General features: G+C 42.1%; 1 protein-coding gene and 1 pseudogene across 1 annotated transcript; both read left to right on the top strand.

Annotated features, from left to right (window-relative positions):
- Nucleotides 1-2727: 2727 nt before the first annotated feature.
- LOC103247612 (olfactory receptor 2T1-like) lies at nt 2728-3646 on the top strand. Its single transcript, XM_073011449.1, has one exon. The coding sequence runs from the start codon at nt 2795-2797 to the stop codon at nt 3644-3646; it is 852 nt and encodes a 283-aa protein (XP_072867550.1). The 5' UTR covers nt 2728-2794.
- A 13940-nt stretch (nt 3647-17586) lies between these two features.
- On the top strand, nt 17587-18571 carry LOC140708535 (olfactory receptor 2T27-like; annotated as a pseudogene).
- Nucleotides 18572-26210: the final 7639 nt, after the last annotated feature.

Genomic DNA, 26210 nt, shown 5'->3' with positions numbered 1-26210 from the left:
ATGCCTATATAAAGTCACAGAATCATTCCAAACATTTTCTGATTATTTTTACGTGTACTAAACCATAGCAAAGCTGTGTGATCTATGCGCAGGAGAAATTCAACAAGTATAATTCCTTACTGTGCTCGCTCTAGTGAGAGAGCAGATAATAAATTTAACAAAACATTTGCTTAAAATCATAATGTACTTTGAGGAGGGCTTGTTCTCTGACAAATTAGACCTTTTGTGTGCAGATTGGAAAAGTAAGGCCAGTTGGCTGCAAAATGGAGTCGACTTTAGAATTTCCCTTTGTATTGCTAGGTCTACAGGGCTAGCTGGCCATAGAAAAAGCTAGAACCACTGAAGAATTACATATATACATATATAAATCTATGGGAGGAGATTGTGAATATATATACATATATATAATGGATAAAAGATCATCCTTTATGTTCTTGAAGTTTGTTGTGGATTTTATTGTAACCTGAAATTGTGTAAAACAGTCACTCGGTTTTTCTTAATTACCAGAACTATGGAAAAATTCCAACTTCCAAAAATAATCGGGGAGTTACAGCTCAATATGTATGTCCCTGTGCTATTATATGTGTGTGTGTGTGTAACATGGGGGTGAGCGTGAACAGAGAGCAGAGACCACTATTACATATACGTGTGTGTGTGTGTAACATGGGAGTGAGCGTGAACAGAGAGCAGAGACCACTATTACATACACGTGTGTGTGTGTAACATGGGGGTGAGCGTGAACAGAGAGCAGAGACCACTATTACATATACGTGTGTGTGTGTGTAACATGGGAGTGAGCGTGAACAGAGAGCAGAGACCACTATTCCACATACGTGTGTGTGTAACATGGGGTTGAGCGTGAACAGAGAGCAGAGACCACTATTACATATACGTGTGTGTGTAACATGGGGGTGAGCGTGAACAGAGAGCAGAGACCACTATTACATATACGTGTGTGTGTAACATGGGAGTGAGCGTGAACAGAGAGCAGAGACCGCTATTACATATACGTGTGTGTGTAACATGGGGGTGAGCGTGAACAGAGAGCAGAGACCACTATTACATATACGTGTGTGTGTGTGTAACATGGGAGTGAGTGTGAACAGAGAGCAGAGACCGCTATTACATATACGTGTATGTGTAACATGGGAGTGTGAACAGAGAGCAGAGACCACTATTACATATACGTGTGTGTGTAACATGGGGGTGAGCGTGAACAGATTGCAGAGGCTGCTATTTGACTTTGCGAAGCAGCACGATTTTCCCTCTATTTCTGCTGTCTTATCGCAGGATAAAAGTCAAACCCAAAATGCAGGAAGTGTGGAAGTAGCTGAAATACTGCTAATATTTAGGCTACAACATAAACTAGGGATCAGTTTCCCTTTAGAAATATATTTTAATAGGCTCCATTAATGAAATTTTAAAAAAGTAAAAGTCAAATGAGGGAGGTATATGAATATATAATGAATCAAGACTCTCTGGTCCAGACACTCCTCGCACGAACAGACCCCGTGACCACAACACATCACCCTCGATGCTGTCGCTGGTGAACGGGGTTTTACAGCTCCTCACTTCTTAGTTCTATCGTGAATATCAGGGAGTCAATAGAAACAAAGCACTTCTTAGCCTGACACTTGGCAAAAGTAAACTCCACGATGTCATCATCATTAATCTCAGTAGCAACTTCTTTTTCTGGGCAACGGACTCAAATGCTAATATTTTTAGAATATTTAGAGGAGCATGAGACTAGTTTGATCAATTTTACCCCCAAATATGTTGGTAAAATATCTGTCTTGGAACACGTTTAGCCTTAAAACATGTGAAACATCATCCTTTACTTTCATGAAGTTTGTTGTGGACATTGGTTTTTTATTGTAACCTGAAATTGTATAACACGCACTCGGTTTTTCTTAATCATCAAGAACTATGAAAAATTCTAATTCCCAAAAATAATCAGTGAGTTATAGCTCAAGGTTTATGTCCCTGTGGTATTTCCTCTGAAAATTAATTGCTAATACTAGTTTCCAATGGTCACGCTAATCATAATCCTAATGCTAATTCCTCATCTTAAAATTGAAAATAAATAAAATTCAGTAACACTGAATGCCTCTTGTATTGAGAATAATTTTTTGTGTCTAAATTTGCAAGAGTAGTTTCCACTGAGTTTCTGTTGCCGTTTTTATTTCATCCCTTATAATTTGTCTGGGACATGGATAGACTAACACCAAGTAAACTCTCATGACGTAGGCAGTGACTTGTGATCCAAACGGCAGATAACCCATACTTGTAGCTAAGTGGAACACATGAGCTACTCACAGCCAGCACCAAAGATGTTTTGAAAGTGGTGGTGATGCCGACCACCGAAAGATGCATTAAATAATAATACAAATTTAAATGCATCTAAAGTAATACACACACACACACACACACACACACACACACACACACACCCCAGGCCATGGTATGTTTAACTGCTGTGTAGCATGGTATGCACCCTTAGGCATTGTAATGTATATCATTGTAATACAGTATCATCTGCTGACATCATCTTCTCCAATGTATTTAAGCAATTATTGATTAATAATGACCAATTTTATTTAAAAACTCTTCGGAATAGATTAAATGCTAGATATCAGTCCCAGTGTACCAAGAATACTATTTTTTAAATGTTTTCTTCCCAGTTTTAAAAGTTTGCTGCCTAACAATTAATTCAAATGTTGTTATTTTACTGCCCTGGGAATGCTGTCATCTTATTCGGAAGATACTACCTGATATCAGCACAATTGTAGGATCAATGGAAGAGCACAACACATCCTCTACAGACTTCGCTTTCATGGGGCTGTTCGACAGAAAGGAAACCTCAGGTCTTCTTTTTGCCATCATCTCTATCATCTTCGTCACCGCACTGAGGGCCAATGGGGTTATGATCTTCCTGATCCAAACAGATTTGCGCCTTCATACACCCATGTACTTCCTCCTCAGCCACCTTTCCTTAATTGACATGATGTACATTTCCACCATTGTGCCTAAGATGCTAATTGATTACCTGCTGGATCAAAGGACCATTTCCTTTGTGGGGTGCACAGCTCAACACTTCCTCTACCTTACCCTTGTGGGAGCTGAATTCTTCCTGTTGGGCCTCATGGCCTATGACCGCTATGTGGCCATCTGCAACCCTCTGAGATACCCTGTCCTCATGAGCCGCCGAGTCTGTTGGATGATTATAGCAGGTTCCTGGTTTGGGGGCTCTTTGGATGGCTTCCTCCTAACTCCCATCACCATGAGCTTTCCCTTCTGCAATTCCCGGGAGATCAACCACTTCTTCTGTGAGGCTCCGGCAGTCCTGAAGTTGGCATGTGCAGACACAGCCCTCTATGAGACAGTGATGTACGTGTGCTGTGTTTTGATGCTGCTGATTCCTTTCTCTGTAGTCCTTGCTTCCTATGCCCGAATCCTGACCACAGTGCACCGCATGAGCTCAGTGGACGGCAGGAAGAAGGCCTTTGCCACTTGTTCATCCCACGTGACTGTGGTGTCCTTGTTCTATGGGGCTGCCATGTACACCTACATGCTACCACACTCCTACCACACGCCTGCCCAGGACAGAGTCCTCTCTGTGTTTTACACATTCTCACACCCATGCTGAACCCCTCACCTACAGCCTTAGAAACAAGGATGTGACTGGAGCTCTGAAGAGGGCCTTGGGGAGGTTCAAAGGTCCTCAAAGGGTGTCAAGAGGTGTCTTTTGATAGTCGACTCCTTCCCATGCGTGTGGTAAATGGGAGACTCTGTGGTCACTGTGGCTGTGCTTTCATTGAAAGATGAAGCAAAAAGGGAGGGAGTGATATGATTACCATATTGGTTTTTTGTCTAGGGTTTCTGGTTCATAACTCCATGGTTATGTTCCAATGTTGTGGTTCTTGAGGCCTCAGAAAACCGAATCTCTCTCTGTGATCTTTGCCTTCCCTCTTTTCACCTGCTTCTTTTTCTCCCCAAAGAAAACCTTAGAAACAAAAAATATAATCCAATCTTTGCCCACTTTTTATCACAAAGAAATTATCTGACTACCTTGTCTGATTGCAGGTCACAAGACCTCTGTTTCAAAAGAGGCCCTCTCTCGTACCCTGGAGGAGGGAATGCTATACAGAGGGGCCAAGAACAATCTGATCAGACAGGCCTTCATGGGTGTCCCCACTCACTCTATCAACACTAGGTCATACTCTGTGTCCAGTCATATTTCTATGCAATTGTCCACGCTTCAATCATGACTATTCAATAGAGTCTCCACATAGAGGCCAAAAGGAGAGGACAGAAAACTTCCGGAAAGCTAAACTCATGAAGCTGAGCAGGAGGGTGATAAGAACCCACCCACCTCCCTGGAGGGTGGCATGCCCCAGCTCCACAGAGACAGAAGCTCTTATGCTCTCCTAGACCTCACCCTGGTGTCTTTTCATCTGGTTGTTTCTATGTATCCTGTGTAATATCATTTATAATAAATGGTAAACGTAGGAAAGCATTTCCTTGAGTTCTGTGAGCCTCTATAGCAAACTAACTGAACCCAAGGAAGGGCCGTGGGATCCTCAATGAGCAATCACTTGGTCAAAAGCACAGGACAACTTGGGGCTTGTGATTGGCACTGGAAATGGAAGGCAGTATTGTGGGACTGAGCCCTCACCCTGTGGGATCTGACGCTATCTCCAGATAGATCGTGGCAGATGGTCGTGGGACTTTAGCTTGGGCTAGAGCATTTGACTGTGGATAGTGGCAGAATGGAATTGATTTGGAGGACCCCCAAATGGTGTCCCTTACCTTAACTCCCTTACCTTAACTCGAGCGTTTTTTCTACTGACTTCACGTCTTTAGCTTTACTCTTTCAACCAATTGCCAATCAGAAAAATCTTTGCGTCCACCTGTGACTCATCAGCCTTCCACTTCATGTCCTGCTTTTTCAGGCTGAAACAATGTGTATTTTACATGTTTTGATTGATGACTTTGCATGTAAGTTCTTTCCCTAAGTTTTAGGGAGACAGAGGTTACCTTGGGCACACTTTCTCAGTATCTTCTGAGGCTTTTCCCCAGGCCATCATCACTCATATTGGCTCAGAATAAACCTCTTTAAATATTTTACAGTGTTCGGCTTTTTCATCAGATGCAAACTTGACATACTAAATACGCTGAAGAAAATTGAGAAAACTGAAGAGGTAGAAAGGTAACTTTCTGATTGTTTCTGCCCTTCTCCCTTGAGAGCTGTCCACAAAAGAATTCTCAGACCTACCTCTTCTGAAAGAAGGTAACAAGCCCCTTATTCCAGAGGGGCCCTGACCAATGCCCAGAGGGGAAAAAATGTCACAGGGGGAGGCCACTAGAATCTGAACAAACAAACCTTGCTAAGTCCTCCTCCTCAGTTTATTTCCATTACATCTTATTTTTTAATGATCTAATCATACTTTTAAGGTTTGCATGCCTCATGAAACTTCTATTAAGTAAATTTCCTATACTTTTCTGTTACTAATCTGTCTTTTGTTGGAAGTTACCAGCCATGAACCTTTTGATGAGCAACGAAAAAAAAGTCTTACTTTCCTCCCCCCACCCCATACCACTAACTGTAAACTTTGCAAAGTTTTGATACTGTCTATACACCTAGATTCTTAGGCTTAGCATCATTACAGAGGGATAAAATGTGTGTCTGAACTGTGTCAGTTCATCATATCAGGGATAGAAAGTGTCTGTGAACTGTATCAGTACATTATATCAGGGAGATAAGGTGTGTCTGAACCGTATCCATACGTTATATCAGGGATAGAATGTGTGTGTGAACTGTATCCCTACATTATATCAGGGATCAGCCATCTATTGAACTATTAAGACCCTTGGGATATATTTGTTTGCAAAATAGGTGCCTGTCCTCATGAAGCTGCCCATGTAGCCCAGAGGCAGTGAATAATAATAAACAGAATAAGTAAGTTAACTCTGTAGTCTGTGAATGTCAAACGGTAGAGAAAGAGAAAAGTAGAGTAGATTGAGGGAGAGAAAGAATTGCTGAAACTGTGGTCATGTTGGTTGCTTTTTACATTGTCATCGATAGTCTAGATCTCTTTGGAAGGATAACATTGGAGCAGTCTTGAGGAGATAAAGAATTTAGCCCTGAAGACAGTGTTGGGGTGGGAGAGATCCCACATGGAGAAAACAAAAAACAAAAAACAAAAAACTGGTAGGACAGCCCCGAAGTGAGAGTGTACACGGCTTATTCAAAGAGTGACAAGAAGCCAGGATGACTGGAGCAGTGAGGGAAACAGTGGTACGCGCAGACATCTATGTCTGGTAATGGGGAGAGGAGCATGGAAAGGGCCCCTTATAGCTTACTGTAAGAATTTCAGATTTTACTCCCAATAAACGGTGAGCTACAATGGGGTTTTAATCACCAAAGTGGCATGATCTGATGTTTCTTCAACTGCTGCTTTAGAAATAACCCTCAGAGGATTTAGGTGAAGCAGGAACATACCGTAGAAATGGTTGGAACCTAGGTGTATTCTGAAGGTAGAGCCAACAGGATTCCTTTACTAGTTGGATATTGGTTTCAAGGGAAAGAGAAACACCAGGGGCAACTCTAAGGGCTTGGATTGAGCGACTGAAATTGGGGACCTCCTACTAGGGGGACTAAGGAAAGACACAGCTGCAGGAAGTTTGGAGGGGGGGAAGAAAGAGGCACAGATCCGTTCAGTTTGGTGAATGCCAAGTTTGTTTTGAACTGAAGTCATTAATATATAGATATTATATAGATACATGGTTATAGCTTAGAACCCCAATGAGCTTAACAGAGAAAAGGTACAGAAAAAAGAAAAAAAAAAAAAAAAGAAGACCAGTAACTGAGCTAGGATCCCTCCAGTACTAAGTGAACCTGGGGAAATGACACAAGGAGAAAAAAAATTAAAAGGAAAAACAAAACAGTGGGTTAGGAAACTCAATCACAGTTTGGTGGACTTGAAGACAGATGAAAATGCAACAAAACAAAACACACATCTTCAGTTGAGGGAATAGACAGTTATATCAAAACAAGGAAAAAACCAGACAAACAAAACTGTGTTGATGGCCCTAGTACAATAAGGCCTGAAAGGTTTGATTTATCCACATAAAGATCATTGAAATGAGAGGTAAATATCCTGAATAGAGAGGACAGTGGAGGAACTGGGGAGACTAAGAACAGGCAAAGTTTTTGGAGAATGTGACTGTAAAGGAGACAGAGATGTCACTGCAGATCTGGGAAAAATAAATTCATCAAGTTGTATTGGGAAAACTGTTCATATGGAAAATGGAACATTTGCCTAAGGTCACATACTGTACCACAAATATGTTTTAGGTGAGTTAAAAACTAAAAGGTGAAGAAAGGAAAAATAAACTATGAGCTTTTACAAGATAAGACAGGATAATATTTTCTTGACTTTAAGTTATGAACACATTGCTTAAGACACAAAAAGAACTAATATAAAGTAAAATATTGGTAATTCAATTTACAAATAATTTAAACACTTGGATAGGTCACAAACTAGCAGATGTGTAACAAAACTGGAAACAAAATATCCAGCACGTGTATAAAAAAATTCTTATGTGTCTGTAACAAAAAGCCAAAATTTGATAGCAAATGGGAAAAATACTTGAATAGATACAAATGTATCTGTCTCAACTTATTGAAGATACCATTCAAAAGAATTTCAAAATTATTTTTGAATTTTAAAATTATTTTTGAAATTAAAAATTAATTTTGAAATTTAAAAGAAATCATGAACTCAGAAAATTGTACAACAGTGTTCATAACTCCATTATTTACAATAGCCAAAAGGTTGTGTCCATCAATAGACAAATACATAAGCAAAATGTGATGTATACAAACAATGTGACACTATTCCACCTTCAAAAGGAATGAAACTCTGATATTTTCTGCCACATGAATGAACTTTGAAAATGTTATGTGAAGTGAAATAAGCATAAAGGCAAACATTGTATGATTCCATTCATATGAGATACCCTGTTGGAGGCCGAAAGAGTGAGGGTCATCATCGACTCAGGATACCACGGGAGGCTAAGTAAGCCACAAAACTGCTTCTCATAAATGCAGAATGTTGGCAAACGGACAAACCGCGTTTGCTGAGCAGAGGTTATACTGAGGGCAGCCATGCCCCAGGCACGAGTGTTTGTCATTAGGTACGTCTGAAAGTCTGATGGCAATAATGTGAACCTGTGATCAATCACGTGGCTGACCAATCGTGACGTCCTCCTCCCTGCTCTTTCTACTCAATAAATACGGAGGGTTGTAGATGCTCGGGTGGCTGCCCTTGCTCACTCGAAGCTGGGATCTCTCTTCTTCCCTCAAGCTAGCGTTTCCTTCAGTTTTCTTTTGTCTTTTGTTACCATTTCCTACATTCATTTCTCGTTTCAGTCCTGTAATGACAGTCTTAAGCGGTAACAGTAACTGCTGTAGTGATGGTCTCAAGCAGTAATAGTACGAGTCTGTCACAAGTGGTGCCTGAACAAGGGACCTGAAGGGACAAGCAGAGGCCTGAAGGGACCTGAAGAGGCCTGGAGGGACAAATAAAGTAGGGATAAAGACAGGAACTAGCAGGGACCATGGGGGACAGATAAGGATAACGACTAGCAGGGACTTGCAGGGACAGACAGGGTCCTATAGGGACTTGAACGAGGAAGGTCGGCTGGAACTTTTTTGTTCCTAAAACCAGCCAGATGAACGGGAAACCCCATTACAAGTCTGCCAGCAGCAACATACGGCCAGTGCTCTCAAAAGGTACTGGTCAGTGCCCCTAGAGGTATGAAGAACGGGGAGTTCTTGAATCAGGGTAACATGGGGAAGAATTTGGTTATTTTTTTCCTTTTGTTTGGAGTTTGGTGCATGCCATCTTATTTCAGGGCCTGAGAATTCCCCACTTACAGCACCTATCAAAAGTGGTAGACGAGAGGGAGAATGAAAACTGGCTTTGCCATCTTCTGTGGCTACAGAAAGGCTGACTTTGACTATGGCTCATGAGAATACGAATGTGGGTTGTGAACGTGCAGTGGCACCTGTGAGGTCTGCAGGAAGTTGAGGTTTTCTTAGAACTTGTCAAGATGTGGGAACTCGGCCTCATTGCTTTACAATGTTGACTCGGGCAACGGCTAATTCTGGTAGTTGACGGATCTGAAAGGAGCCCAGGGTTGAGCCCAGGAGTGGGAAAATGTAAGTGTGGAAAAATCGGACATTTCAGAAGAGAATGCCGCCAGACCTCTGGGCCGAAGGGATCTCAACAGTTCTCGCTACAGAAAAAGTACCAGGACGTTGCCCTTGTTGCCATTAGGGAAATCATTGGGCTAATCAGTCCCACTGAAGATTTTATCAAAACGGCACCTCCTGTTGGGAAACAAGCAGGCCTGGACCTGGGCACCTCGAACAATGGGGCGTCCCCAGGTCAGGCCACAACTCCGTTTCAGGGGGGCGGTTTCCGAGATGCCTTGACTCCCCCTCAAACACCTGGAAGCACAGGATTAGATCCGCCAAAGAATGAGTTAAGTTAGAGAACACACTTGACACTGGCATTTGGGGACCTTTGCCAACAGGATAGATGGGATTTTAGGCAAAAGTCATGTGAACTTTCAGGGCCTTCCTGAAGTCCCAGGAGTTCTTGCTCTGGGTTATGGAGAAATTCGGGTAGTGGTAACGTCACAAGATCTCCGGGTTTTGAACCAGGAGAATATTACACAACTGTTGCTTATTCCCTGTAAATCGTGCCCTTCTGTACGTGAGAAGCGAGGTGGTCAGGGATTTAGAAGCACAGGTAGGAGAAAGATTTGTTTATCACAACTCAGAGCGTCTAATAGACCCGCCTGTGTAAGTGTGAATTGAAGGTTTCAGGATGGCTTTTTTGCTGTACTGCTGCATGAGAAGGATAAGTCTCAAATCGTTTTGTTTTCTCTGTGCCTTCTGTTCATCGGAAAAAGCTTGTCTTTCGTTATCAACAAGGTTTTACCCCCCAGCAATTCTGCAAAGAGGCAGAAGCTGAGCTGCAGCTCGTGGAGCGGATGCTTCAGCAAGGGCGTTGCCTCCCGGCTGCAGCCACAGAAACCTTTGCTTCTGTAGATTTACTACTAACGTGGGGACGAGCGTGGTGTGCCTGTGTCTTTACAGGAGACGAACAAACCGTGTGGGTGTCCTCGGGCCCGAGGACCGACCGGAGTCACGCTGACATCAACTCCCATAATACAGGGACAGATCTTATTCAACTGAAAGAAAAGGAAAAGTTGGAAGCCAAAAGAAGGGTCGTGATCAAGTCAGTAACTCGGTATACCCCGGAGGCTGAGCAAGCAGCAAAACTGCTTCTCATAAAGGCAATGTTGGTAAACTGACAAACTGCGATTGCCACACAAAGGTTATGCTGAGGGCAGTCACGCCCCCAGGCCACAAGTGTTTATTAGTACATCTGAAAGTCTGATGGCAATAATGTGAACCTGTGATCAATCACACAGCTCACCAGTGGTGACGGCCTCCTCCCTGCTATTGCTACTCAATAAATAGAGGCCTGAGAGGCTGGGGTGGCTGCCCTTACTCACTCAAAGCTGGGATCTCTTCCCTCAAGCTAGCCTTTCCTTGAAAGTTTTTTCTTTTACCATTTCTACGTTCATTTCTTCATTCAGTTCTGTAATGATGGTCTCAAGCGGTAACAGTAACTGCTGTAGTGATGGTTTCAAGTAGCAATAGTACAAGTCTGTCACAAGTGGTGCCTGAGCAGGGACATCCAGGGACAAGCAGAGGCCTGGAGGGACAAATAGAGATAAGTAGGATAGAGACAAATAGAGTGTGCATAGGGAAAGGCAGGAACTGGCCAGGGACCATGGGGGACAGATAGGGATAAGACCAGCAGAGACTAGTGGAAACTTGCAAGGACAGACAGGGTCCTATAGGGACTTGAACGAGGAAGGTCTAGAACAGAAAACAAACCAACCAGACGAACGAGAAACCCCATTACAAGTCTGCCAGCAGCAACATACGGCCAGTGCTCTAAAAAGGTACTGGTCAGTGCCCCTTAGAAGTATGAAGAATGGGAGGTTTTTGAATCAGGGTAACATAGGGGAATTTTTTTTCCCCTTTTGTTTGGAATTTGGTGCATACCATCTCTTTATTTCAGGGCTTGAGAACTTTTTGCCCCAGTAACAGCACCTATGAAAAGTGGTAGACGAGAGAGGGAGAATGAAAATTGGCTTGTGCCATCTTCTGTGGCTACAGAAAGGCTGACTTTGACTATGGCTCATGAGAATACGAATGTGGGTTGTGAACGTGCAGTGGCACCTGTGAGGTGAGCAGGAAGTTTAGGTTTTTAGAACTTGTTAAGATGTGGGAACTCGGCCTCATTGCTTTACAATGTTGACTCCGGCAACGGCTAATTCTGGTAGTTGACGGATCTGAATGAAAGGAGCCCAGGGTTGAGCCCAGGAGTGGGAAAATGTAAGTGCAGAAAAATCGGACGTTTCAGAAGAGAATGCCGCCAGACCTCTGGGCGGAAGGGATCTCAACAGTTCTCACTACAGAAAAAGCACCAGGACGTTGCCCTTGTTGCCATTAGGGAAATCATTGGGCTAATCAGTCCCACTGAAGATTTCATCATAAACGGCACCCCCTGTTGGGAAACAAGCGGGCCTGGACCTGGGCACCTGGAAGAAGGGGGCGTCCCCAGGCCAGGCCACGACTCCGTTTTGTGGTGGGGGGGGTCTCCGGAGGTGCCTTGACTCCCCCTCAAACACCTGGAAATGCAGGATTAGATCCCCCAAAGAACGGGTTATGTTGAGAGGAAACGAACTTGATTGACACTGGCATTTGGGGACCTTTGCCGACAGGAAGATGGGATTAATTTTAGGCGAAAGTCATCTGAACTTGCCGGGACATTCCTGAAGTCCCAGGAGTTCTCGCTCCGGGTTATGGAAAAATTCAGGTAGTGGTGAGTAGGCCAGGGATTTAAAAGCATGACTAGGAGAAAGATTTATCACAACCCATAGTGTCTTAATAAAACCCGCCTGTGTAAGTGCGAATTGAAGGTTCAGGACGGCTTTTTTTGCTGTACTGTTGCGTGAGAAGAATTAAGTCTCAATTTGTTGTTTTCTCTGCCTTCTGTTCATCAGAAAAAGCTGCTTTCATTATCAATAGAAAGTTTTACCCGCAGCAATTCTTCAGGGGCAGCTGAGTTGCAGCTCGTGGAGCGGATGCTTCATCCAGGGCGTTGCCTCCCGGCTGCAGCCACAGAAACCTTTGCTTCTGTAGATTTACTACTAACGGGGGGACAAGGGCTGCCTCCGTCTTTACAGGGGATGAACAAACCATGTGGGTGTGTGTTCGGGCCCAAGGACTGACCGGAGTCACGATGACATCAACCCCCATAATACAGGGACAGATCTTATCCAATTCAAAAAACAGGAAAGGTTGGAGACAAAGAGGGTTGTGGTCAACTCAGTTATACCCTTGGAGGCTGAGTAAGCAGCAAAACTGCTTCTCACAAATGCAGAATGTTGGCAAACGGACAAACTGTGATTGCCACGCAGAGGTTATGCTGAGGGCAGTCATGCCCCAGGCACCAGTGTTTGTTATTAGGTACGTCTGAAAGTCTGATGGCAACAATGTGAACCTGCCATCAATCACACAGCTGACCAGTCGTGACGGCCTCCTCCCTGCTCTTAACAAATGCGGAGGCCTGAAGCTCGGGCGGCTGCCCTTGCTCACTGGAAGCTGGGAGCTCTCTCCTTCCCCAAGCTGGCCTTGCCTTTAGAAGTTCTATTTTTTTCTCACCATTTCTATGTTCATCCCTTGTTCAGTGCTGTTGTAATGACGGTCTGGAGCAGTAACAGTAACCGCTGTAGTGATGGTCTCGAGTAGTAGTTGGACAAGTTTGCTACAGTACCTAGAATAGGAAAATCCATAGAAACAAAATAGAATTGGATGTTACCAGAGACTAAGAAAAGGAGAAAGTTAATGTTAATGGGTACAGAGGATTTGTTTGTGATGAAAGTTCTGGAGATGGTGTGGAGATGGTTGTCAACCTAAAGGAAAAAACCTGAGGCAAAATCAACGTAAGTAGGGTTTACTTGGGCCAAGACTGAGAAACACAATCTGAGATTCTCGTAGCCCTAAATAAATGCTCCAACTAAGTTATGGGGCGTTTAAGGGAGGAAAGGAAGTTCTAACGCCGACATGAGCTATTGTGATCAGCTATACCTTGTGTTTATATCTCAAATTCCCGGAACATGAAGATAATTGGTAAAGGTCACATTGTACAACTTGTAACATTTTAGGTAATTAATCAGCTAGTCTGGAAACCACGGTGGGTAAAAGTATAAAATTTCCTTAAACAACCCCCCAGGCTTGTGCATTTGAGCCGGGCTGGGTAGGGAAGTTATTCTCATGCTCGCGTGTCTCAGCCTAAAACATTTTGCAAAGCTCATTCTTCAGACTGCTCGCAATCATTTCTTAGTTTCAAATATTTTCTAAAGTCAACTCTTGGTGGGAGGAAAGCTAAGGGGCAGGTCATACAAAAGTAATTTAACAGTGGTTTCCTCAGATTGGACCTCAATCCTAAACAAAGTGGAAGACAATTTTATAAAGTACCAAATTTTGAATTTTCAACCATACTAGGATTGAACCATCTGCTATAGAAAATATCTTGGAGTACATAGCATGTACCATTTGGGGGAAAAAATGGGAACTGGTGTAGGTCAACCAGTTAAGATAGTGTTATGTATTTGTGGTACTCATCAGCTTTTTTTTAAAGGTGTAATTTGTTTTTTCACTGAGTATTATACCCGTGCAATCATGGTCTGCTTCAAGACAATCTCTCGGCCTTAAAACTTCTTGACCGTTCTAAAGATTCCCCCAAATTGATCTTAATTTAGAAAATGTTTTTTCCACAACTAGAAGTGACACTTCATGTGAAGAGACTTCTGGGGAGGAAACATAATGAATCTCATTATACAGAGAATTTAATGTCTTAGTCTGGGTCACCATTGCCCTGTTCTGATCTCTCAAGATATTTATGCCTGTTGTCCTCATCTCCTGTCTAGCTTAGCCTTTTAGCACTCAAACATATTCTGAGTTAGATGGTCACCAAGAATTGTTGCCAATCTGATGCCGAGCAAGAGTCGGACAGAATGACATCAAAAATGAAATAGAAAATTGGCTACCTGCTGTTGGATCTGCTATTTGAGAGAAACAACATGGACAGCAGAGGGTGAGATCCCCCAAAGTTAATTGTTGCTGCTATTACTATCTTGCTTAAGGCTAACCTGGCGCTCACTTATTTAGTACCCACTTATACCAGAATTCACGCATGCGACGAGGGTGTTCCCACATCCACAAGCAGAACTGTTGGAACTTAGGTCATTCCTGCTCATCACACTTGGATTCGTGATTATTTGAACTACAATTAGATACTCACCGGCATGATCTTAAGGTACAAATTCATGATGATTGGATTGACCTCATAAACCAATAGTTGCATAATTTCTAATGTCTAGACCAAAGATTTTAAATGCATAAAAATATGCATTTTAAAAATTCAAGTAAAATTGTACAAATCACATACCTGGATGGAAAATATTTTCCAAAATTTCAGCATACAGAATGATAAAAATGTCTTTAAATATTTCAGAACTTTTTGGCCTAAACATCAAAGTTACAATTGTAAGTAACCTTGGGGGCAAAATAGCTGCACTAAATAGTACATCAGAATATTACTAAATATTAAACAATGTTCTTGTTCTATAGAAGACACTTTTAACAAATCACCTATATAGAAACAGTCATGAAAAATCAATAGACAAAAATATATGTTCAATTTTCTTAGTAATCAAAGAAATCCCTATTAACGTGAGTTTAGATACTAGTGCTAAACATGGGCAAGCACAATGCGGCCACCAAGTGTGCTCTATTACTGTTAAACATCTAACAATCTGGTTGATGGGCTTCTAAAGCATTGTACACAGCTCTCCATGAGCTATACCAGAGAATCAACCTCACAATATTGTATATTATAAGCAAACTTGGTTTACATTCATGTTTCTAAGTTGAGTGTCATATTCAGTCACAGCAATAGTCTGTATAAAGACTAAGTGGGAAAGGTGCTAAATATTAAGTATATATAAAGTTAGAAGTTTTACTACAGCTTGAAATTATGCATAGACATAAAAAGTTATTACATGGGGGCACGGAGTAACCCAGTTGATTCCTTTTTTCTTTCCCAAGTATTAAATGTTATACTGGGTAATTTTTAAAATACAGGGAATAAATCAACACTGACAAGAGTGGAAGATGGTTTTAAAATCTGAGTGGTTACGGAGCCTCTCGCATCTCCCCTTTCCCTTTGTGAAGAAAGCTGGGGAGATCCTCGGGGTCTCATTAACAAGTTTCAGGGCCAGGAGTATTCATGGTCAGGGTTTTGGGACACAGCTGCCCTGATAAGCATATTTTTGGACCCATGTTTTCCTCTTGGGCTGTAATATTCCCAGTGGACCAATAGCAGTCACTGTGGCTGGTCTCCAGTAGGTTCCACCATTCTCTGAATTTACTGTGAAGTAACAAGCATAGCTCTCCAAGGATCTTGTTCTTAGTAAATTGTGGACAACCAGGTCTGGGTGAGCATTTACCTCTCTCCATCATAAGAATTGCTGCTAAATGTTTGCCTTTAATTTCCCCAATGGTTTAACACAGTTTAAAAAATAATAAAACAGCTTGTGGAAAGCTCTGGCATAAAGCTTGGTAACATTTCAAGAATGAGAACTGAAAAATGCATAAGGATATAATGTGGGTTTCATCAGTAAAAATCTGGCTGAGAACTTAATTTTCATTTTCCATCTGTCCTTTGTGGCCTGGTTGTGGTGGAATGTACCGAGGGGCCCTGGTGTGAGTTTCCTGTCTACCAGCCAGTGGGCTGCAGCTTCCATCATTTTTATTGTCCTTTCTTCACATGCCAAATAAGTCAAAACTACAGAGGTCTTCAAACCATTCTGATAGTGCACCTGTGGTCACACATACTGCATACGTTCACGTGCCTTGATTCCAAGCTTCCTGAAGACAGATGATGTCTTACATTCTTTCAGGTCCTTTTTGGAATATCAAACTTTGGCTTACCCAGTGTGCCTCTCGGGAACGTTTGTGGGAGGAATGAATTGATGTCTACTTTGTCCTGTTGGAGAACAGCATAGAACAATTACACTGTCACTGTTTGAAGAGAACCATGTTCCTCTGGGGAAGTTTCCTTAAGCCTCGTTTTCAACTGTAGAATGGTCTAGTATCTTACAAGGTTGTTCAGAAATGTGAAATTTATGAATTGGTTATGACTATTTGCAGGTGAATGCACATACAAGTAGATGTTTTTCTAGTTTGGTATCGCACCTAAATTTCTTGGCTGAATTCTAATTTGGGTTTGATTCTGGAGGACTTGTTTGGATGAAGGTACTTGGAGCTGTTGTATTCTCAGAAAGGGGTGATACCTCTAGACCAGTGCTGTCTCATAGAAACCCTAGGGGAGCCACAGAGATAATTCTAAATTTTCTAGTAACCACATCAAAAATGTAAAATAAGTGAAAATTTTAATCTATATCCAAATGTATCTAAAATATTTACCACATAATATAAAGTTTTAAGGAGCTGTGCTGCATATATTTTTAACAAGATTTGGAATTCTTAATGTAACTTGTACTGATGCCACATTTTGACTTGGAGCATCATGTCTCGGGCTCCATGGCTTCGAGACTCATGGCTCCACACTGGACAGTGCAGCTCCGTATGATGCAGAGAAGCTATCCACATACCGCATTTAGGGACACATGAGTTAAGATTAACTGACATGGATATACATGCATAATCTAACTTTGAGTTAGTGTATCCCAAAAGGGATCTCAATCTCATATTCATAAAACGTTATACTACCATTTAACTTTTACTTGTTAACGAGTCGTATGTTACCCAGTAGTGTTCTGCTGCAAGAAGGAAAGCAAACGGCTTGACCCTAAACATTTTCTCCCGTGATTTCTTCCTATGAATTCTTGAATGACTTCTCATAACTCAGCTTTTTATTCAATGCAGGCTCGTTTTCAAATATGCTGCTTGATAGAAGTTGAGCACTCGCATTTGACAATGTACAAACGTGTCCAGAATGGTAGAAATTAGGTCAGATCAATGCAGTTATTCAATAAGCAACATATGTACTCTTGGTGATATCCAAACTGAGAACTCGAGGCTAGTATAAGGAGAACAGTCTAGGACGGGGACAATCCTCCTTTCCTCCCACCACCCTCTCCTATTCAATCAGGCTGGTTCCTCAAGTGCATCCCCCTGATGTAAGGTGGTACTCGAAAGATAGAAGTGAATGTGGTCATGAACAGAAAGATTGTTTCATCATGAACTCTAAATAGTAGTCACCAAATCAAGAAAATCATCCTGAACTATGATATGAGATGTAGCACAATCCTGCTCAGGCAGCTCTCAGGAAATTATGAGCTTCAGGAAGATGACTTGACCTTGGTTTGTTCATGACTGCTTCATAATGTTTTAGGTAAATCAGATACCTTTCCAACTTTATCATGTCTCTTGTGTACCCTACAGAGCTATGGAGTGGGGCAATTATTCCGTGTATGCCGACTTCACCCTCTTGGGTTTGTTCAGCAACGCCCATTTCCCCTGGCTTCTCTTTGCCCTCGTTCTCCTGGTCTTTGTGACCTCTGTAGCCAGCAACATGGCCATGATCATTCTCATCCACATAGACTCCCGCCTCCACACCCCCATGTACTTCCTGCTCAGCCAGCTCTCCCTCATGGACATCCTGTACATTTCCACCATTGTGCCCAAAATGCTGGTGGACCAGGTGATGAGCCAGAGAGCCATTTCCTTTGCAGGATGCACTGCCCAACACTTCCTCTACCTGACCTTAGCAGGGACTGAGTTCTTCCTCCTAGGACTCATGTCCTGTGATCGCTACATAGCCGTCTGCAACCCTCTCTGCTACCCTGTCCTCATGAGCCGCAGGGTCTGCTGGTTGTTTGTGGCGGCAGCCTGGCTGGGAGGGTCTGTGGATGGTTTCCTGCTCACCCCCCTCACCATGCAGTTCCCCTTCTATGCCTCTCGGGAGATCAACCACTTCTTCTGCGAGGTCCCTGCCCTTCTGAAGCTCTCCTGCACGGACACGTCGGCCTACAAGACAGCCAGGTATGTCTGCTGCATCATGATGCTCCTCATCCCTTTTTCTGTCATCTCAGCCTTGTACACAAGAATTCTCATTACTGTTTATAGGATGAGTGAGGCAGAGGGGAGGCGAAAGGCTGTGGCCACCTGCTCCTCACACATGGTGGTTGTGGGCCTCTTCTATGGGGCTGCCATGTACACATACGTGCTGCCTCTTACCACACCCCTGAGCAGGACAAAGCTGTGTCTACCTTCTACACCATCCCATGCTCAACCCACTCATTTATAGCCTTAGGAACAAGGATGTCACAGGGGCCCTACAGAAGGCGGTGGGGAGGTGTGTCCTCAGGAAAGGTAACCACTTTCTAAAGAAACTGCATATGCTGCTAGAGATTTGAAATGAAGGATACAAGACTTTGTTGTTGCCCTTGAACTTAAATATTCTCTGCCTGGAAACAAGTCATCCCCATGCCAGCAACTGTGGGGCATTTATGAGGTTTGGAAAGCTGCCTGGGATTTTAAGGATTTCATTTTTGAGAGGAATGAAGGTTCTGAACAACGAACAGCTTGGGATGGCGTAGGCATAAAGTTGGGGTTTAGTAAGTCACCCATCAGATTTTAACAAGGTTGTGCATTCCAGTAAAAATCATGGAGTAGCCTGTTTCTGGCTCCGCTCAGTCACGACAAAAGAAACGGTCATCTTCACCTGCTTCCCTGACTTCTCCCGACTTCTCCCCTTTAGACACTGTCCATTGACCATTATAAAGAATCAACTCATCAAATATATTTCAAAGATAGCAGTCACCATCTTATCCTCAGGGGTTGTGTTCTAAGACTCCCAGGGGAAGCCTGAAACCATAAGCATAGAACCTGATGTCGGTCACAACACATTTGCTCATCTTCTACCATAAATGTAATGCATTTTTTCTTACCCTAAACACTTATCACACACCATGACTATAAGTTTTGCAGTTTGAGGTGTGACAGCAAAATTACCACAAATGTTTCTTCCTTCTACACAATTTCAAAGATAGAAGATGATTCTTACTGTAGATCTCAGCAACCTCAGCATATCTTTTTTTCTTGCCAGAACCTCCAGTTAAAGAACTTAATTGGAATGTGTCTGATAAGGGTTGACTGTGTCCCCACCCAAATATCTTGAATTCTAGCTCCTATAATCCCCATATAGTGCGAGGGGCCTGGTGGGAGGTAATTGAATCCTGGGGTTGGGGGGAAAGGGGGGCTTTCCCATGCTGTTCTCACGATGAATAAATCATAAGATCTGATGGTTTTACTAAGGGCTGTTCCCCTGCACATGCCTCTTGCCTGCTGCCATGTAAGACATGCCTTTGCTTCTCCTTCCCTTTCCAGCGTGGTTGTGAGGCCTCCACAGCCATGTGGAACTGAGCCCATTTAACCTTTTTCTTTATAAATTACCCAGTCTTGGGTATTTTATAGCAGTGTGAAAATGGATTGTCTGTTTTTCAGACATGAGCAGAGGGCCAATATCTTTAGAAATTTAGAAAGAACACTTAAAAATTCTTATAGTAACTAGCAGAGTTTTTCCAAATAGATTCACCCTAAACGTCAAGTGGCACTTCGGAGTGGAGTGAGTTGAGCAAGCAGAATTATTTGCAAATAAAAACACTGAGAATCTAAACTCCAACCTGTGGGATTCGCTCTCGGCTTGTAGCAACGAAGTCTATACCTACTGATATAAAATGACTACTTCTTGAAAAGTTGAAGGAAGAGAAGCGAAAAATGAAGAAAACATGAAAAGATTGAGATGCCACAAAATACCTTTTATAGAAATAACGTAGACTCCATTTTCACAAGATAACTAAATTCAACACTAGACAAAACATTGTGACATGTGAGTTAGAAACTAATACCAATCAATACCTTGTTCACAGGTCTTTTTTTTTCCTTAGGTTGGGCTTGTATTAACTTTCCTAATTGATACAGCAGCACTTCTCAAACACTTTCATGACAACTGTAAAGTTTTATGGCACATTGAGGAAACCTGGCTGTTGACAGCAAAATCAACTCCCCTGTGGCTATAGCCAAATCGGGCACTGAGACCAATCCAGGGTTGTAGAGGATCAATATTGATCATAACTCATTTGTGGCTCTGTAGAAAGACACATCACACCGGAGGGAAGAGTCTATCCAATCAATCCAATAGCTACTTGGAGAAGTTTTATGGATGACATATAAAAAATTTTTAGGAAGAATTATTGAATCACATTCTAAAGGCTGAAGAGAGGTACAGGGTTTTCTGTTTATCTGTAACATTAGGAGGACATAAGGAATAAGGTATGTGTCTAATGGATTTGTGATGACTAGAAATGATCATGTGCCCATGAGCTGACTTAAGTCATGAAAAGCACTCAGTGTTATTACTCGTAGGGAAGTTGTTCTGCTCCCCAAACAAGACCACTTTTCCCCATTAGAGAAACAAATGTTAGGAAGTTCAGTTTTCCTAAACTTTAAGTATCTTGATATACTCTTGTGAAAAATTTTAGAAAGCGTATAACTTGTTTAACCCTCACTTTTTTCTACCCATTGCATCCTTTCTTCTAGTTTCTCATGTCTCCTTTATTCCTACTGAATTCAACGTTCTTCTGTACTATGCATAAGACAAATTAATTCTGAAGAACACTTAACCTGTGTGACAAATACCACTTTTGTGAAAATAGAAGGTAGGAGAAAGTAGAAGGAAAATAACTCTCGGGACCCAAACTCAGCCAAAGGAAAAAGTCAAGCTTGGGAACTGTCATGCAAAAAACTTTCATATTGTTCCTGACTGGATAGCTACAGATTCCGTACTGTTCTCAAATGGATAGCTACACAGGTAGAAGGCTACACACTTCCCCAAGGAACCTCCCTCACAATTTGCTCCCAAGGAAATTCCTTGCCGGCCCAAAGATCTTTACTCTTAAAACCATTCTGTTGAATGTTGTGCTGATAATGTAAATGAGCGGCTTATCTTCAGAGGCAGTGGACAGACAGACCTGGGGGTCATCCCTCCACTTCCCTGAAAGAAATGCGTATTTGACTCTTTCCTCTGTGTCCCTTTAATATACAAATCCAGACTGAGCAGGAGATGAATGCCCAGCTGACTGTTCCTCTAAACCCTCTCCTTTCACATCTAAAGTGCGAATTCAGTGAACACTGATCAAAGCCTTGAAAGAAGGCAACCGCTTACTCCATTTACCCACACTTCCCACCCTTTTTTTTTTCTCAAATGTCCACTGTTTCCCTTTTAAATATTGAAGTCTCCCAACCCTCTTTGGAAGAAGCATAAATCTCAGATGCTCCTGTCATTTTGTGTTCCTTTTTCCCAGGTGTGCATCCTCAACCTTGGCACCAGAAACCTCTACGCTGAGACTTGGCTCCAATGCTCTTTGGTTCATACTTATATTTATAACTTGAAATATTTCTCCCCAAACAAAATAGGCAGTGACGGAGAGTTTGTTTGTCATAGCTTGTATTTCTAAAGATTTCAAATCTAATTTTCAATTTAGAGCAAGGCTCTTATCCCCATATCACCTCTCCATCTCTGGAGAGATGCCAAGATTCAGTAAGACATTTTCATGATGAAATAGCAAGAAACAGTTCCAGTCCTTCACTTGGGAAAACAATGCACCCTCTACAAGAAAGGATGGGCTGCTTCTAAAATTCATGGTAAACCCAGTCAACCTGGATTAATTGCTAACCCAGGAATTCTTCCTGGGGGATGTGGGAATCTATTAGTGAAAAGACTTTCTGACCTAGCCTCACCCCCACACACATGTATTTAAGAAGTCTGACTTTCCACTGCTGCTTTAGAAAGACTTGGACCCAGATTCTCTGAGGTAGGATCTTAGATTTCATGAAAACCAGAACATTACCCAGATATTGGGATGTTTTCTTTAGGTATTACTCTGTAACTGTTAGAAGGCCACCTTACTGTGAGCTTATCTGCTGATGACTGAGGCAGTGGTCCATCCTTCTCAGCATTAAGAAGCATAAATGCATATATTCACTAATCGGCAAGCAGATTGACTGAAAAAGGGGCATTTAGCATGAAACGTGGGAAGCTAAGGGAAATCTAATAGTTTAGAATATTACTGGAGGAAAATGGCATGTGAGAGCTGACAGCTGGAAGAAAGTTTCAGACTTTAACTGGTAGCAAGGGTGCATATTGGATAAGCATAGATTGCCCTCTGAATATTTTGTTACAATTTTAATTTACGTTTTAAGTTAAATGACAATTGCTGCCTTTCATATGTATTTAGGTGTGACTGAAGACTTTCTGCATGCTTGGAGGAAAATTTGATTTTTTCCTTTTTTTTTTCCCTAACCTCCTTCCTCTTTTATTTACCCTATAAGGCATCCACATGTGCCTTAAGATAAAATCCTTAAAAAAGTATGCAGGTAGAGTGGGATATCTATGGCAGTATGTAATTAGAACTGGAGATACAAGGTAAAGGGAAAGAGAAATTCACATCCTTGGATACTAGGTGGCTGTGGAGAGACTAAAACTGCTAGATCTTTTGTACGTACCTATTTCGGAATATGTAACTTTCTTACTGAAACAATTCCCATTTACACCTTATTTCTCAACACTGAGCTCTGGTCTCTCCACCTTGACTTTCCAGCCGCGCTCCACCCCACACACCTCAGCTCTCCACGGACTCTTCAGCTGTGGTTAGACTGGACTCTCCCCTTTCTTTCACCCCAGGTGCCTAATTCCTGCTTTCGAGCCTTTTCTGACATGATTTACACTGTCTTTGATCATGTCCCCTTGCAGTCTCGAGTTTTGGAATCAGACCGGTTTACCTCTCCAGTGTTGCACTATTTAACTGGACCGACTCCTGTCTTCTGGTTCTTGCAATACACTATCTTCAAAGCAGTGATCACTTAGATTCTCTTTAAAAGTTTCGTGCTTTAAGATCATTTCAGTCCCTCTAGCCCTTGGGTTGAAACTTTTGAGATAAGAGGAAAACTGTCAGAATTCTTTAACACTTTCATTTCCAGTTTTAGTTACCTGCAATCTGCCAGCTTCCTGCTATCTACCATGTTTAAAAAAAATATTAAATGAAAAAAACTCAAATTTTAAATTGCACACCATCTTGTATGATGAACTCTTGTCTTGCAGAGGACATGGATCGTCCTTTTGTCTGGCTTATTCACGCTATGTGTGCTACCGAGTCAATCGGTAGCTGTCTGGGTCATCGACTGTGGTGGGCTCACAGTGCTTGGATTCAAGTAACTCAGTAATTTTTCTTAATGGCCCCGAAGGGATGGAGCCATGAAGCTGGCAACTTAGATGTGCCAGAGAGAGGCTGTAAGGTGCTTTAAGTAAAAAGGTTGAAAGTTCTTGACTTAAACCTCAAGCTGAGTTTGCCAAGATCTACCTTAAGAAAAACTTTCTTGGAAATCATGAAGGAAGAAAATGGCAAGTTTTGCTGTGACACATCGACACATCAAACTCTAAGTTACAGCCACAGTATATTGTCTTAGGTGTTCTATTTTATTGTCAATCCCTTCCTTACTGTGCCTAATCTATACATTCAACTTGATCATAGGTATGTATGCATGGATAGAATATGGTGGATGTATAGGGCTCAGTGCTGTCCACAGTTCCAGACATCCACGGGGGGTCGGGGGGGGGGGTCTTAAACAGTCTCCCACAGATAAGGGGAATCTGTACCTTTTGTCCACTACTCAAGCTGATGTGTAGCATCTTCTGGTTTGCTGTGACTTCATGTACGTTGTAAAACTAAACTACCCAGCACATGTAAAGCCCTGTTCTTTATGATTTGGGGAATATCACAATTTCCTGTTTCTCTTCCTCCATCTTCTTAGTGCCTTTCACACCATTATCTTCTCTTTACAAGCTTTAATCAAAGCAGAAAGACCCCAATATACTAGGCCCCCTTTTTCTCATTCAGTGACAAATGATGACTTAGAGCTATGTGGCACTTTGGCGTGTCACCAACATGTTACTAATCCATTCTTTTACTGAAAGAACACCTGAGGTCTGGAGAAGTAACTATGCATGTCATCCCCAAAGTGATTTTGACAGCTGAGTAAAGCACAATGGCATTAGCTGTTATTTGTGGTTGAAACACCTTTTAAAATAGTCCCCAACATATTTTCATTTTTAGAAATCCCCACTTTAGACTTAAAATGGTTTGCTTTTATGAGAATTTTTGATGATACTTTAATCGAACTTAGCTATAGACCCCTTAAGAATATTGTCAGTTGCTATTAATCTTAGCTCACACAGTACTAGGTGAGAATCTTGAACACAGAATGTGTTTGCACTTGAGGCATTCTGTCTCCAAGGATGGAATGGAAAACCCCTCCCTTTAAAGCTCTGTAGGTTACATTGTGTCAAGTGGAGAAGGTCAGTTCTGGTTAGCAGCTTGACTGCCACAGAAGGGACACTGGCAGTTTCTTCTCATAGCGCTTGTCATGCTGAATTCCCGGAAACGGGTGTCAATGAATTGCACGAAGCTCTTCCTGGTAGAATAACATCTGACCTCTTGGAGATCTTCATACAATTTTCAATGAGTCACCCATTGTGCTTGATTTCTATGACTTCTCCCAGAACAACCCCAGGACTGTTGTCCCGAAACATCCAGCTTTGATCACCTGGCACCCTGCAGGGAGATTCTCCTCATTCTTTCCCGCTTCTTGCCATGTGGCTGACCACAGGTAGAATAAATGCCTCTTGGTGAGCTCACTCATCCCTTACCCATCAGCCCCAAGTGTGCAGATAACGGATGCAGAGCTCCCGTGCACGGTGTCCTCCACCTCTGGGCTTGATCTTCCCACCCTCCCGTTGCTGCCAGATAACTGTGCTGCAACACTGGGTGATGTTATAACTGGTCCCTGGGGGTCAGGGTTTCTGGGTTATGTTCTAACCTGCACTGGGGACAAAGCATTCCCCGCCTTGAATAGCAGAAAGGCCTGAAGCTTTGATCATGGAAATAAAAGCTTTTTTTTTTTTTTTTTGTCGTCTTCCTTCCTTTCAAAAGCCGTGTTTTTGTTTTTTGTTTTTTTGTTTTTGAAAGACTAGTCTATGAGGGAAACAGGAAAAAACCCAAGGGTCTTAGAGTGGAGAATAATGATAGTGGAGGAAAGATGACCTGATGGGGAATGGAATCTAGGAATCTTGTGTGTGTGAATAAGCCAAACCACACATCATGTTAAATAGCATTAACTCGAATGTGAACATTTAGATGCCCGGAACTGACTTAAACAAGTAACTGATAACAAATGTTTTCATAATGCGGATACTTAATGCCCAGTGTCCTACGGAACAATATCAGGCTCGCATTAGAACATGTCACATTTGGTTTTCAATATTGGCTTCATTTGAAATGGGTGAATTGCTCTTTTGTGCCGAGCAGTGTAGTGTTCCGCTCTTCAGCGGAGCTGCGCCCTACACACATCGCCACCCATACCATGCTCACTCACATATGAACTCTACACATGTACACACAACACACTCAAGCAATCTCTCATCTCTTAAACAGCCTTGGTTGTATAAAAATAAGGGAGGTGGCTAAAATCACATTTTTCTCCTACTGCAGCTTTTTTTACACTCTTCTGGGATCTACAATGAGAAGATCTGGGAGTTGAAAATGGTTTACTCTATCAGACATTTGAGGCAATAGATTGTTTTGCCTCCCCTTTGAATACCTTGTGAAGTGTAATCTGATTATTTACATGAAACAAAAATGCTTTGACTTGTGTTCTGATTCAAAAGTAATTTTAAGTCACTTTCATTTGTCTCATTCTTGCCTATTTCAGTTTCTCAAAGTATATTTTTAAAGGATGATTGTAAGCTAACACTATAGTAACTAATGTGTAATACCCATAATGCATTTAAGTGGAACAATAGATATGGGTCAAGATAAACTTATTGTCTGCTGGATTAATACTTTTCATTTCCAACAAGCTGTTGCAAAAGCCACTGTAAGTGGAATTTTATATTTAGTCTCTTGACCCA

Source organism: Chlorocebus sabaeus, chromosome 25 (assembly GCF_047675955.1).
Source record: "Chlorocebus sabaeus isolate Y175 chromosome 25, mChlSab1.0.hap1, whole genome shotgun sequence".
Taxonomy (NCBI): Eukaryota; Metazoa; Chordata; class Mammalia; order Primates; family Cercopithecidae; genus Chlorocebus; species Chlorocebus sabaeus.
The sequence above is the reverse complement of the archived record's forward strand: the minus strand, read 5'-3'. Positions and strand labels throughout refer to the sequence as shown.